Source organism: Varroa destructor, unplaced genomic scaffold (assembly GCF_002443255.2).
Source record: "Varroa destructor unplaced genomic scaffold, Vdes_3.0 BEIS01000004.1, whole genome shotgun sequence".
Lineage (NCBI taxonomy): Eukaryota > Metazoa > Arthropoda > Arachnida > Mesostigmata > Varroidae > Varroa > Varroa destructor.
Genome location: NW_019211457.1, coordinates 17,460,494 through 17,476,887, shown reverse-complemented (window position 1 = coordinate 17,476,887; position 16,394 = coordinate 17,460,494). Strand labels below are relative to the sequence as shown.

At 39.0% G+C, this 16,394-nt stretch overlaps 2 protein-coding genes across 7 annotated transcripts in view; both read right to left on the bottom strand.

Annotated features, from left to right (window-relative positions):
- Nucleotides 1–16,394, bottom strand: part of LOC111248637 (CUB and sushi domain-containing protein 1-like) — a 98,900-nt gene that overhangs the window by 20,386 nt on the left and 62,120 nt on the right. The window lies entirely within an intron of this gene.
- On the bottom strand, nucleotides 4,570–16,382 carry LOC111248638 (splicing factor C9orf78). Of its 2 annotated transcripts, XM_086988367.1 has the most exons (3): nucleotides 15,185–16,382; nucleotides 9,285–10,147; nucleotides 4,570–5,424 (listed from the first exon to the last, which is right to left on the bottom strand). In XM_086988367.1, exon 1 carries the CDS (start codon nucleotides 16,217–16,219, stop codon nucleotides 15,287–15,289), a length of 933 nt encoding a protein of 310 aa, XP_086844493.1. In that variant the 5' UTR covers nucleotides 16,220–16,382; the 3' UTR covers nucleotides 4,570–5,424; nucleotides 9,285–10,147; nucleotides 15,185–15,286. The 2 variants fall into 2 exon arrangements, with proteins under 2 accessions (XP_086844493.1, XP_022657048.1); XM_022801313.2 differs by lacking the exon at nucleotides 9,285–10,147.

Below are 16,394 nucleotides of genomic sequence, written 5' to 3'. Positions count from 1 at the left end.
TGCACTCAACGCTGAATTATATAATCATATTCTCTAAGAACAACCACTGTTTAGATACGCACATTCGTGCTAGTATGATAGCCACAATAAGGTCACAGCAGCGTCGAGTCTAAAGGGTCTGTGAGGCAATCTGCTAATGGGAGCAATTTTTCGCAAGAATTTGCTTATTTGCCCCGATCGTTTTTCTAGACTTTGTCAAATAACCGTTGGACATCAGCGACAGTTTAAAAATCACAATCAATTGCACCCATCGTTAGATGTAGAATCAGCGAAATCAGGTAAAAGTTATTAGTGATTTATGTTATAATGAATATAAACGCCGTGATGAGTCGGGTCTAACACAAATGGCGATGATAAAGTTAGCATGAACGTAAGCTGAAATGCCAATGTTTGTGACAGTGAGGTAACTTTCCGACAGCTAAGAGGCATACGCCTGTTGACATTGGTAACTAAGTGAAAACTGTTGATGTGGTTGTAAAGCGTCTAATCAACCGAATTAATTAGAACATCGGGGTATCTACGCCCCGGGGTTACATGGCTTTTTGTCAGCCGAGGTCTAATTATCCGGCCCAGCATTCATGTTGACTTAAAGACGGCTGAAACTGAATCGGAATAGCACAACGCCATTGAGACTGAAGCTGGCGACAACTGCTGACACGATGCAGAAACAAGCTCTAAAATCAACCAAGATTCTAGTAATGCCGGCTGGACTGTTATGTTTGAGCGAGTTTTCCGTAAATATTCAAATTCAAGGGTCGATTATGGTGAAAAATTAGCACAAGATCCTCAACGGAATCCTCTTTCAAGTAGGATACTATTTACGCAGCAGTCACGTATGTAGCTAGAAGGCAATGATTGATAAAAGGGTTTAATGTCCTGTTTCTGCTGGGTTTACAGGAAAGCGAACTTCTAGTCTCATCGTGCAACTCACCCTTTTGTGTTTATTTGCTATTCAGTTCATTCTTTAATAATAATATACAATAAATATGAGACTGCAAACGTTTGCTTGCCAAATCGTATTTCTCTAATATACAATTGCTTCCTAGAAATAACCCACCCCAAATTGCGGCCACGTTTAAGTCAAACATTTCATACTTTATTAATAGGTTCAGTTTGTTTTTATTGAGAACTGAAACAGCCTGACCATGCATCGCCTTTCAAGTTATGTTTACTGCTGCACGGGGAATGAGACAATTACTTAGCTAAACAATTAAAACGTTCCAGAAGTTGCTAACCGTCAAAACACCAATTTGCTAAAGCATAGCAAAAAGTACTCCGAATAGCTTTGTTCAAGGTGGAACGAAGCTTGTCGTTTTCACGACATTACTGCTTAGAACTGAATACTGTAAATAACTTGAAAATAAGTTATCAATGCCAGCGACTGCTTTAACTTTTTTATTGTTAACTGCAAAAAAAATCACGAGGGGTAAACAGATATACTGTGCTATGTTTGCCTTTGCTGAGTGGCTAATAATTATGAAAAGAATAACACAATTACTTCATTTACATCGTGCGCTTTTCCATATGGAATTTGTAAACACTTGGCTTTTCTTCGTAATAAAAGAAGCGTCACGCCACCGTATAAACGACTAATTTGAGAGTCAAATCAAGCCACTTGATTGTAAATAGATTCCATACGCTGGTAGTCTATACGTCAAGCTTAGTTTGCTCATAGGGGGTCAAGTTCTAGACTTGACTGCTCCAAAAAAAAAGGCTAAAAGTTATGATTTTATCTGACTAACGCAATTATTTACTTATGATATATAAAGCGTTAGACAGACAAAATATAATTCCTGCAAATAAAACCTCAAAAATAACCGCCTTAGAAAACCTGTGATTATTTAAGGCGTTTGAGGACATTTGAGTATAATTCCGTCATGATCTACAGTAACGTTATCTGCGCATCCAAAACCAAAAAAAAAACGAGAAAAAGGCACAGCTGATTACGAAATCATGTTGATTACACTAAGTCGCTCTGGAAACTTAAGTTATTAAACTAATTAAAGTAGCAAAGCTCGTGCCTAACTATCGAATAATATATAGATACCCTGTGGAAGATGCAACTTGCAACATTTTAACTTACACGATTAGCTGCTTTTTCTCTCAAAAAGGAACTAACAATTTCTATTAATCATTTCTGTATTGTCACTTTGGATACATATATATGTACATCTGTTTTTACTGGATCACGTTAGATCATTCTTCTTACTTTTGTGAGATAGAGGCTAACAGCAGATATTCATCGCAAAACACTGACGACGCCACAGCTGACCTGAATGCACTTTTACAAGGTTTAATTATGCACAGAAGCTTCACATGGCACTCAAGGCCTTCCAGACCGCTCTGACGTATTTTCGTGGCCATTACTGTCATTTTCCAGCAGAGTTTGCTTATTGTTCGCACGTCCTTTACGTAACGTTAGCATTACATTACCTCGGAGCAGATTCGACGAAAATCGTTATCTGATCCAGGTTAGTTCGGCGCCACGCTGGAGTCGATGGCGATTTGACTTTTTTGTGCCCAACACGAAAAACGACCCTTGCTTGTTATACGAAGAAACGGACATCAAATGGTCACCTAAGTAGTAGGATCGGATGTTCTCAATCCGAGCGGTATTGAGGCGGCCCGAAACAGTTAACACTTAAAAGCGTTATTGTAGGCCAACTCAAGACCGGTAGCGTTACGACACCGATAGCAAACGAGCCAATTACAAAGTTAAACTGCGCAATTGATTGAGTAAGAACAAACTTCCTTCATTAAAATGACAAATATCACATTGTCAAAGGAAATGAAACGGTAACGGAGAAAAGCTCGGAAAGTTGCAATAGCATCTTGCATTATATATATATATATATATATATATATATATATATATATATAAGCGTTTATTGTATATAGAGTTTTTCAGCCAAATAAAGCGTTCAAATTTATTTTCATATTGTCTGCATGCTCGTAAAGGTACGGTGGCTACTAATATTAAGGCTTACAATTATGGCCACGGTATACTATAAGGCGTCGTTTGAAGCCGGCGGTGAAATAACTTTAAATTATGCATACGAAGATCCATTGTCTCTACATAATTAGTAGGATAATGTGGGACAAAACTAGACTATTGTCACGAGATCTTATATTCCTTAATGTAGTGTTTAATTATCGAATTAATCGGTTGATTTTTGTTTTGATTAGCTCATTTGAAGTTAGGGATATCGACGCATCCTAGCTGAACTGTGAACATTTTAGAAAACCACTAAAAGACAATATCTGTTTCGTTGAACTGTACGCCGTATCAAATACGTTCTGATTCAAAGCAAAAGCACCAACAATTACAGGTACTATCGAACAAGATACACAAAAATTATACTAAGCAAAACTCGAAATAGGTTCATGATTATTTGGCCATCTTCTGTCTGTGACAGAGAGTTCGAACACCGTTAACGAAATACTTCTTTCGACATGTCATTTTGTTATAAGACCGTTGAGTTCGAATTGCACATGTATGCCATACGTAATAATATACTTTATAAAATGAAAATGCGTTTGATCATCAGGTCTAAACCGCTTTTCTAAAACCAAACTGTCAATAAATCCTTGATACGCCACCAGTTGACCGACAATCCCAACGCCACGGCGTTTGAAGAACGGCTACAAGCTAAAGTATGAAAAGAGGTGTTGCCGCTGCTGGTTTTTCGTTGATTTCTCTCTTCATTTACACTCACTTCTTATTATTTTTGCGAAAAAAGCGACGAAGATTTACTACTCTGTTGATAGTCGATTTTTCAGCTGTATGCGTTCAGCCGGCCTCGTTCATATTAGCAACAGCCAGCTGTTCTAATATATATATATATATATATATATATACATATACCTAGATAGCCTTCCCGAATCATTTCTGTGTATTGATCGCAGCGGTGGCCCACAGAGAACTGTTCCTCCTTTTTGGGATCCTGTCTTCGCCAGAGCTATCTCGGTTTCTACATATATCCCTATTTCTATAGATCCATTCTTTTCTTCTATTGAATTATCCCTACGACCAGTTCTCTCATCGTCACACGTTTCTTCACTTTTATCTTCGCTTTACTTTCATTATTGCTTTTCTTCTCTGTTATTTTTATTACTATTATTATTGCAATGATTATTAGTCCCTACCGTTACGTTCGACTGCATTGTCGTTAACAACGGACACCTTTTCATCACCTTCGTCCACTATTACTAGTAGCACAACTAGTATTGCCATAGCTACGATTCCCGTAACATTTTCTTTAACAGATCGTTTCCTCGTCTTCATTTTAAGCTAAAATCACTTCACCATCTCGCTATCAATATCTGCTGTTGTCCCGGGGTTGGTCCTTTTTCTAAATTGTAGTTCTTTTTCCCCGGGGGCCAACTTCCTTAGTATTTTGCCTCCGGCTGATATTTCTCCTTGGTAAGGTGAAATGGATAGCTAAGGAAAATGACAAACCTAGGGGTTCTCTTTGCAGCTTCTGTAAGCGTCATAATGCGCCGGAGGTATCCAAAGAGATATACCCTTTCTGCTTACTTCAGATAAACAAGAAAGAAAGATCAGATGCATTTACTAGTTTCAGCCTGTACAACGGATAGTTGCGGCCAACGGCAATTATTTATTTATTTTTTTTTAGCACTCCTTCGCATTCTATATTATTTATCTATTTTCTACTATTTCCCGCTTTTTATTTCTTTACTCAAACAAAGACCATTGTGGATATAGCACTGAAAACAGCCGTCTGCATCATCAGGACTAGTTATACCTGTCGAAATAAGGCCTGCAATCAACATCGTCACAACAAATTGATCTCAAATCAGCGGTACAGCCAATGCAATATGCTTTCACCCCACAATAATTCGCCAGCGTCATCGATAATAAATAGGACGGTCCGATGAACAGTGCCGTCTGTATTTGCCGCCAGCGCTAATCGTCTGCAGTGTAATGCGATGACTGAAAATGGCTAATAATGTAATACATTTGTACGACTTTATCTATTTATATCTTTCGGATGAAGATCTGCTGTTTTAAATAACCTAATTGCGGCTTTTCAGATGTTCGATTGAACTGACTATTCAAGAAAAAGAAGATTTTTTTATTCAAAACAATAGGAGCAAGTATTAAACTACAAATTATTGTCATTATTAGTGTTATTTTCAAATGCTAGAAGCTCCATTATTATCTCTACGAGGACTTCAGGTATATGTAGTGCTATTTTGCCGGTTGAAGGGCGTTCATTGACGGAATAGAGAAAAGGTAGCATGAAAATATCACATGATATCTGTTTATTACGACGTTGTCGTGCAATCCGCTTGCAGCACTTGGTGCTCCCTTTCCGGCAGATGAATCGTACAAGCTAACGTATATTATAGCAGACACGCTCCGTATTGCTATCACTTTCTTCTTAATTATACGGCAATTACCTGGAAATACAAAACGTAAATGCGGTTATGCGTCGTATGATAGCCTCACCTTGTCAGCTGTAACAATGTATTTAAGTGGAATTTCAATTTGCTTTAGGTATCACGGGTGAGTATAGCCAATAAAATAAATGTGTCTCCTTTACTATTAATATCTCTGCTTCGTTCTGGTACAATGCTGTAATTCTTCAAAAGAAGCTCTGCAAGCCACAGTCATATAATGGGAAAGGCTCGAATCACATTCGTTAGTCATAGATATTGAAGAAATGTTGAACAGCTACAAATTATACCAGGTAAGCTAAAACGTTACGTGATTGTCTGAATGTAGCATAGGACTCCCATCGTAGAAAACCACCGTAATGTATTGCTATTCGAATCAAATAGAAATTTTAGTATACTCTGATAATCATCATAGTCAACATTGCATGTCTGGTACTACACCTTAACACCCGTTTGATAAGGTTTTTCAGCCGTCAGCGTATGCATTTTTCAAACCGAAGTTTCCGGCGAGGTTCGTAAATTCGATCGGAACAACTTGCGCGATTCTTCCCGATGAATACAATTAAAAAGAAAGGATGGCAAAGTGTGCTTACATTTTAAAAAAACATCGCACATACTATTGTTTTGGTATGAGTAACATGAGAAAAGGCCTTAAAAAAACTGTACATTTTTGTTTTGATAAGTCCAAACCTGCCTACGTTCCGGCCCTTGTCTTCCCCGTCGGTGGAAACGTTTGATTCATGGTCACATAAACAATGTTAATAGATTCTGTTTGTGTTTCCATTTTCTCGTTACTGCGTATCAATATCTTTACCCGTTTTGAAACGATGCTTCAGTTCTGCAATGATGCTGGCCTCTACGCGAACACATTTCAGGGGTTTTTTATAAGTAAATAGCTTCCTCCCGTTAGAAGCAGGCATGTCTTCTGACCGCTGCCTCTTTCTATATCATAAGCATCCGGGATTTCCTTAGGTTTTAAAAATCTCAGTCACGCTTTTGTGTCTCTTTCCTTTTCTTCACTGACGCTTTCACCAGTGACGATAAACACATGTCGACAGGCCCTCAATGATCTCGTCCATTTTCGATTTTTTGCTTATGCTGATGTTATGGATATGCCATTGCGGTGTTATTGTCCAGAGCACAATTCATGTGTATGTTTCGCATAGTTTGATACGTTCAGCGACCAAATAGATCAGCCAGCAAAGACCTCCGAAACGAAACGGACACGAATTGCTTTTCCATCGAATTCCTATGATGCTATTCCTTAGTTTATTTCATCTTTCTTTTTTTATTCATCAGGCACACAGATCATCTCCCAGCTCGATGCTAGCCATACGATCCATTCATTGGGCTCTTCATCTGGGCATTCAGATATGGCCTTACCTTCTTTTTCTAGAAAACCAAGAATTTGTATCATTAAAACGCAACTGATAAACCCTATGCTTCCATTAAAAGCCCTGCAATAAGATACATCAGCAAAGCTATCGTACAGCCAACAATTCGTACAGGTTTCACGTTTCAATGTGTTTTCTTTTTCGTTTGTAAGTTTGATAAGAAAAAAAAAAAGGAAAAATCCAATTTTCCGCGCGTTTTCGATCAGCCAATGGCATCGACTACTCAGTCAACGTAGAGGATTCAAACGCGTTGTCACCCACAGCTGGAAACAAGCACCATTGTACGCAATGTTGCCCGAAACTTGAAAACCGCGGAAGCAAAAAAGTCCGCTGCCCCTGACGCAGCTTATCGTGCGTTTGGACCACAACGGCTAATAGTTACAAGCGGTAAATACATCAACCACAGTGCCTGAACGATCGTGCCAACAACAACTGAGTACAGTTAGTGATGTCTGATCGTGTCTGAAGCACGGGCTGAGTCGTCTCTGGTGGCCGATAAATGCTTGAGACGGACAGGAAACGCGTACGGAATACCTGCGTAATGGTGCCATCTAATTTCCTACTAGATTACAGAGTTGGCCATGGTCGCCGTTGTAATTACAGTTTATTGTTCTGTTTTCTGTCCTAGCGATAGCTTACGAAGTACAGCTCTAACCAGATAGAACCGACTGGGACGCGCGCTGAAAAAACTGTTTGTATTTCATTGAGGAGACACTGAGACGAGATTCACATACCAGTCTTCCTGTTATAAACGGCAGTATATATATATATATATATATTCGTTATTTTATTGTGGCGTTATTATTGTTCCTATTGTTGAAATTGGCTCTCGTTCTCCTTTGTTTATTTCAGCCATGTACAAAACCAGCACTATTATTTTAATGATTCTGACTGTTGTGTTCACGCATTTTATTGCAGATATTACAATGCTTGCTGAACGTAGCAATTATTAGTTGCTTTAATATACGCACGCACACACACACATATATATATGTGTATATATATATAAGCTTCAGCGGTCCGTGCGGTGCGTTAAGTTGCATTGAATTCTATTGCAACTGCGATGCAATAAATCCCCCTGGTCACGCAACCTCGGACCGGTCAATTCGTGAATGTTGTCGCGACGCCCTAATGAATGCCTTTGTGGCAATAGACTCCTACCTAATGGGTACCTTCTTATCCGCTCGGACCAACCCAACATCAGGTGTGTTTTAGTGTGTGTGTGTGTGTGTGCATGTATACGTAGAACAATGAAATAAGCACTAAAATAATGACTCTTCGAAATCAGCAGGGCATGTGTTAATGAACGAGCATACTATGGCCATCCAACGTAGGAAACGACAAGCAAGAGGCATTTGGGAGGCGACCCAAACGAGTTTGCGTGAAATGCTATAGAGATGTGGAATTATGCATAAAATGCTACCTCCATGATATACAGCGTACTTTAGTCACTCAAAATACTTCAAATCTTGGACCGACTAACGGCTTTGCGCGAATCATTGGCACTTTTTCGGTGCTGTGGTTAATAAATGCACGAAAACTTTTCGTGTCCGGACAGTTAACACTAATAAAACTAAAATATATACTGGTAAAAGGCAGTATTGACCAAATATGCCGAAATAATTAAGACAGTAGAAAGGCAGCTATATTAAATGTAAATATCTTTATGTGCTAACCATAATAGATTGTGCTTAGAGAGTAGCCTTTAAATCGTTTCGTATATATGAGCTATACCGAAAATAAGATGAGGAAGTGCCTTCAAACTCCTGGATAGTCCTATATAGTTAATTTTTTTTAGTCTAAAGTACGGCAGGTTATGGCAGACTGGTAGATGTGAAATGGCGCCTCAAATAGATTTAAGTTAACCTTACCGGAATCGCACTATTACTGTAGATACAAAGTACAAGTGCTGTTACTTAATACACTGACAGAATTCAATAGTATACTTTTCTATGATACTAGACGCGTAGCGAAGCAGTAAGCGTAGAATAATATCAGATAATATAAACTGATATTGTAATAAACCTTGATCAAGCCAACGTAGCGGATCATTCAAATAATTAGTTTCACGATAATGTTTTAAAAATTACAACATAGATTTGCATATCTCTTCTTTTATTTCCTGACACTGACAATGGTTCGCTCCATCAGGGTGTTCATATTCAAGAGCCCTTTTCCTTCTGTAGCATATTTTTTCATTCCTACGTTTTTCGTCTTGAAGCGGTCGAAGCCACAAATTCATTCAGTAGCTTTTTTGCTGTCACCCCATTTCATTGTATTCCAAGCTCTGAAAAACGCAGCTAGATGTTCGTTCCGCACTAAGGCAAACCATATGCCGTGTTAAAGTGACGCCAGGTAAGTGTTCCCTTTTATCCACAAAATCAGCTGCTTACCGCAGCAGCAAAAACATACCGCGATATCTAAACCTATCAGGCAGCGCTACGACACAAGATTACGGATACAACTTACCAGTGTCGGGTGACTTCGCCAGCCCAAAATACCGAATGGGCTCTCCAGTTGCTTTGCGCTTTGAAGACTTTACGGCGACAGTGAAACAGGTCAACGGCACGCAAGTGATCAGAAGTGGGAGAAAGGAAAGCATAAGAAAGCCATAAAGTATGTCTGGCTAGGATCTGGATTTCTGCAGGGCTTATCGAACTCTCAGGCGCTTAGCGAAGTTCTCGCACAAAAAGTATATGGATTCACCGGCAAAAAAAGGAACAACAAATCGTGCTAAGCAAATGTTGTTACTCGCCGAGGCACAACACGTCAATGATCCCGATGCGCCAGAGCAATGCTGCGTCGACGTATCTGCCGGCATCAATAAAAACCGTGTGGTAGCAGAATAGTTTGCCAAAAAGGGAATTACACTAAGCAGTTGTTTGCGACCGGTGATAGAGAATAATCACATATATTTGCTTTTATGCGGTACTAACATTTTTTTCCCGTTGGAGGCATGTAGCTATCGGTTCTGCCACTATGTACCTATACAGAGTGCTATAATATAGTGAGGGTTAGGCCTTGAAGCTAATGCTGGCTGTTCGCAGGCCAAGCACTAGACTGAATAAAACTTTTCACATGGGATATGTGCTACAGTAACATGAACATCAGAGGAAAACACTACATTGCCAAACGTCACATGCAGCGGGTAAATGCATATCTCCAACACGTTGGTTATTTCTTATTTCATGATAATTACTGATGTTATTAGAATGGTCTAATGGACGCCACTGCAAACAAATTATTCGAAGCAAATTTTTCTTGGACATATATCGTAGTGCGAAGACGGGAAGTAACCGCAATAGTAATAACAGGAGATTTACGTTGCCCGCCTGCAAAAATGATAAATAAATTTACCTTTATGGAACGTTCTTGCTTCCAAATAAGAATAATAACAGATATATATGACCAATATGTCCTAAGTATAACAGTAAGTATTTCTCGTTTTATTATGTATACCCTATCATTATAGTCTATACGTTTTTACTCTGGACATATGCAGCCAATATTGAACAATATAAGTAGCCAGTGCAATAGATGTTGTCCTTTTTTAAGATATACAGAAAATTGGCGGGGCAAGAATTTGATTTTGGCTTTTCCCCAGGCTTCTAAGGCAAACTTTGCTTTTGTGTTCAATTAAGATCCTGTATAGTGTTTCACATATTTTGACATAACTGTAACCGAAGGCGACAGAGCTACTTATGCATGGTTATTACTCTATTTTAAATGCAGAGTCGCTGATATACATTCTACATACACCCAATAGAATGTGTTGTTGGGTATACAGCCAACGCTACACGTCGAACATTTCCGTGCACTGAATTTTCTGCAAATATCAATCATTATGCCGCATTGCCGCCTTCCGTTCATTACGCAAAGGATGCCCGGGCTTGACTTTCAGGCAGTTGCCCATTTCAAATCGGCTACACGATCATATCTGTTAGCATAATAAAATAATCAATAATCACCGTTCAAATATATGTGAATACCATAACATTTTAACCACTGCACCGACTGTCACGTCGAGAACTTCTAAGCGCGCAGAACTGCTCATGCTGTCTCATCGACAGGCCTGCATACATCAGTCAGGCTAATTATTGGAAGGAAAATACCAGTTGTTGGCCCGTATCGGTCATGTAGAAGTATTACACACCTCAACCGTTGTTACAGTTATACTGAAATTGACAAAAGAACTCAAAATGAGATGTAAATATCTGGCTATTCGCCTTACCTGGATGAGTACACACAATAATGCACTATGCTTCATAGTTTGTCATGATCGCAAAATAATTGTTACGGTCATTGTTGCCCATTGCATTTGATGGGTTGTAGACAACGACGATTGCACTCGCTGCCTGTTGCAGTTTGTCTTAGTGCAGCTGGTGGTCGGAGGTAATACATCGGACCGGACTCGTCTGGCTTCCAAATATAATTAGCCAATTACATTTGTAAGGGGCGATATATGTACGTGCGGTCCGCTGAACCGTTGCTCATGCAGAGAGTAATAGATATAACTGTGCTGATAAGAGCTTAGCTGTTACGAGACAATATTTACTGCTTAATTTATTATTAATGTACGTACGTTTAGAGATTTTCCGTCACCATGGCCAATATTGATTGATCAACCAATATCTGTTACTATACGGCAAGAACACAAATTCATGACTAGAACGTTTTTGTAATTATGTATTCTATTATTCACACTGATTCCAATCAAACTGCTTATATCATAACACTGGATATAGAAGATAATAATGCTATGATTATTTTAGCCAGCCAGGCGTTCCGATAGACATTTCGACATCCTCATGACTCTTTCTGTTCAAGATGATATTACATAATCGATGACCGGTATATCTATTATGCATAGCTATATAACAAATGTATGCTAGTTGAGAGGTGCCCTTTCTTCGAATGCGTATACGTGTATGGATGTATATACGAATATGCGTGTTTACATTCGTAACAACCACTGTGTATTCAGTACTCGAAATTTTTGACCGCTATTCGTGTGCCCAGTTGTCGCAAAGTTTCAACTGTTTTGTGGAACTCCGATATAAGATTCAGTATATTGCCTTACCCAATGGACATGCAAAAAAAAAGAGCTAGAATATATTTTTTGTTTCTTTGTATATCTTGTGGTAGTCTCATTATGTCGATAAAGTGTATGTTCACAGCTCGCTGCTGATGGGGGACTCTATTGATCTAGCCTTTACGTGTGTTTGGCCTTTCGGTGACCATGAATGACTATATGGTATTTAATAGACACACACAAAGAAAGGCTCTTCTATCTACACTAACTGAGTCGTGAGCAACTGTCTAGTGGTTAATGGCGCTAGCTGCACCAAAGTCGCACATTATTTATTAAATTTACCGTATTATCGAGGCACTGCTATAAACGTAGGTTGGAGCCGCTGTGTTTTAGCCTTAAGAGAAAAGCAACAAAAATATCGCTCAGTACCTATTTTCCCTAAGGCTATACAGGTATTTCACAAAGTTCCTTGCATATTGGTAACGACGCATTGGAGACCGCGCCTGTGGAGACTTACGCAAGCGCTTGCCTAACGTCGTGTTTGAAGAATAAGAAGCATATAAGTGCGCCAAAATGTTTTCAGGGTAGTTCGTTCCGACAAGATATCGAGGCAATTGCTCTTTCTTTTCTGATAATTCCTTCTTCAGTCTATCATTGGGTTATATTGACAGAACGCAAAAAAAAGTTATCAAATTATATTTGTAGGCAGTATCATGCCTAAAAATCCGCTTATCCGATCGATTCATAAATACTATAACAGTAAATCAATCGATAATGAATCACAAGTAAATAATAAGGATTTCAACTAAAATGGGTTGTTCTTATTTTGTCAACACACGTAGCAGCTCCGATCTAAGTCACTTTAAAGTAGACTATTAGCAGATAAAGTAGAGTATTACACATTCGCCTAAGGTATCGATTTTTGCTGCCAGCACCGTAAGAACCGTCGTTTCTTTCCTTTCTTGCTAAACTGCCTCCGACTAATACTATCTAAGATGTATTTATGTTCACCTTTTACACAACTTCTTTTGCTTGTTTCGAACGTTTGACGACAGGGCTATATCTAGTTTGCAGACACTTATTAAGAAGTAATGGAAGTAACAGTTATTGATGTGAATGTTAAGTTCCGATTTTTCTCACAACGTATGATTAAAAAAAAAAAAGCCTTTTTGTATTATATTAGCACTGCAATGGACAAGATAACCTTACCTTTTGCTATCATCAGACGAGGTACTTGACCTCCAAAAACATCGTTTCAAAAAGGGCGGTTATTAGCGCACAGTTTTTACCAGTAGGATGCCATGACCGGCCTTCACACTCAAACAAACTGTATCTTTCCGTGTCGTTCCGAGTTGGTCATTGTTTTTTTTAGGAAGACGGCTTCTCTAGGGACTGATTCTACTACAGTCATGTCGGTGCTGGGTTATGCCTCATAGATCAGACCTTCGTAGTCTCAATCGGTGGCTTTACGTCTAACTGGACTACTACGAATTTCTCAGAATCTCTCGAGATTGATCTTAGGGTGCCATTCCACATGTAACTTTCGCTCAAAAATTATGTACACGTCCTTAATTACTACGTGTTATGTATGCCGAAGACCTTAAAATACATACGGGGATTTAGTAAAGTAAAGATACACTGAACATTTAAAAAGCCATTGATTCAGTTTGATCTCGGTGGGCATTACACTGTCGTATTGCTGTCCTAGAGCCTTAATGTCAACATTCGAGTATACAATGTTCTTGTTCGAAACGGTTAACCTGATAACAATCACGCAAGTCGACAAACAGACTGGCAATCGAGCCATCCAAGGCGACGACTTGTAATACTGTTTGTCATTCTTTCGTTTGATACATGGTATGCCATAGATAAGGACACAGCGGCCACAACTGTGCTATCGTACTGTTGTAGTAAAAATCCTTTCGTAGCATGTTGGTCACCTAAGAAGTTAGTGTTACATACCAAATCTTTGCTTATTCTTTTCCCAGCCGATCAAATACACCACCTTATTCAAAAAAGCGGCGGCCGCACATATGTCTTAAGCCCAGTATGGCGAATAAATGAAAAATATGGAAAAACACAAACAGATAATTGATTTCATAATCAAAATTACTGTCACCATAAACGCACTTAACTGCGCTCATACTACGGCATGGTTTTTCTTTTTGAAGGATCATAACGTTTTACTAGGCTTCCAACAGAACAGAAATATACGTAATACTTAAGTCGGACATACAAAATTAATGCAATACACGCAAGCCAGCAGCATTCAGATCAACATCACTAGCGATCCCTGATATTTCCGGAACTACCATAATGCAATTACAAGTAGAACATTTTATCAATCCACATATTGGTAGTGACATTTAATAGGGTCTAACAGCCAAAAAGTGTACGGTGACAAACAAATCTATCCACTTATTAAATCTGGTCCATCTAAAATACACAGGTCTCTCTTTGTACTGGGGCATTGGATAGAATCTACACGTTATTTACTTTTAAAATGACATAATACAGTGCAAGGCACAGCTCCAAAACCCAATCAGGTTATCACACAGTGCACACAAATCCTGCGTACGATAGCCATGCTTGCTGTGCCCGCATGTTAGTTATACGAGATTCGTTCATCTAGGCACCTACCAAATTTATGATTGGTCTGTCTTTTTTAAATATTTTCAAGCATTCCAGTGCAATTTATCAAATGCCAGAGTAGAAAATCATTTTCTGATTAAGTGCTTGTGAAGTTCAAATATTGTCGTCGCGGTAGCTGAATTACGTCTGAAAAAGGGGACAGCCTAAGCATATGAAATATTTGTATCCTATCATAAGTCCATTTTTAAGGTATGGTCAGTTTTTTTTCGCAAAAAATATACGTTCCATAACGAGGACAGGTCAATGAACAAAAAAACGATACTAAATACAAAACGCATTCAGTGTTTTTATAGTTTGCTAGGCATGACTACGTAGTCCCAATAAACATACTGCAGATTTAATTCGAAATATCGCCAACAGTCTGCGATACCCTATGCCTTTGTCAACCAGTCGACGAATACTTGACCACTATTTCAAACTGCGAACTTTAACTACTGTTCAATTAAGCGACTCAACGAAAAAATATACAGTATTGACCCTGTACCGTTTGCAAAAAGCAGTTTTATTTACAGAAATAATGAAATGCTTTATTACAGGTAAAAAAAAGCTAACTAAAATAGCGCCTCTTCAAGTCCCTCTAATTGCAAACACCCCAGTTTTTTCTATGTATACGTATATACAAATTTAATTTGATAACAAAAGGTTTATACTTTTGTGGCTGAGAGTAACATATTTAAGAACTTACTTTTATACACAAAATCCATAGATGCCCTTTCTCTGTATTTGCTAATCGAGACGAAAAAAAATTGCTTTAACTTGTCACCTTAGTGATAGTGTCTTATGACAATTATCTCCTGGAAAAATGTTTCTTAAATCTCTCCACTCGCATATCATCGGAGGCACGAAGCGGCTGGCCCGGTTCGCGATGGTTCTGATACTGATAATCACGGTGAACCCGGTGTCGCCTTGCTTCCTGTTGTTGGGCAAAGTTAACGGAAAAATTAACAGGTGCCATTGACTCTTCTTTTGGTACCGTCCGAACCCGATCTCGCAACATGCGCATCTTCGCTTCTTCAGTCGCTTCGATATTGCGAATACGTTCATCGATACCAAGATCAACCTCCGGGATACCAGCTAACATTTGATTGGATAGCATTTCCTCACTCTTTGAATTGCCAGCTTGCTTTAGATGCTTCGGCAAAATCTGCATCAGCAAATCTTCATTTTTTAGCGACAGATGCTTAGGCTCCTCTTCCGTCGGAGCCGCGTCTCCTTTGCGTTTTTTCAACTCTTCCTCAATGTATTTCATCATATCGGCATCTTCGTCGCGTTCGTTCGTTTCGGATGCAAACTGATTGCCAATATTAATTGTATCAGCTTTTTTAGCTGCTTTCATCTCAACAAGACCACCGGTTTCCATCTTAAATGGGTCCGAAGTCTTTTCTACAATTGCGGGTATCGTCTTTCCAACAATTAGAGAGGCTACTGACACGCCCTTTTGTCGTTTGCGCAGCCGCTGTAATTCACGTGTGTCTTCCATGATTGAACGATCCACCTCTGCACTGGCTTCATCATTGCTAGTGGCTCCATCTTGGGCACCATTATCATCAACAGCAACTTTTGCCGTTCGGAGATTTTTCTTACGTTTTATAGTCTTGAACACGATAGTTTCAACTGGCGGTTCATCTGGCGTATTTGAACACTCTGCTGGCCCGGGCGAAGCCGAAGGTAGTGATATATCCGCTTTTGACGCAACTATTATTGCTTTTTCGTCAGACATTGCGTTTAATAAAAACTTAAGTCCATTTTTAACACAGAAACATTCAACTAACCGAACAAACTATAAATACCTTCGTCAAATTAAGAGGTATACGCGACTCAGAATTACTCTAACGGTAAAGCTAAATTCTGGAAACGGATTCTCAACATTAAGTGGCCTTGTTTGTGTTCGAAAA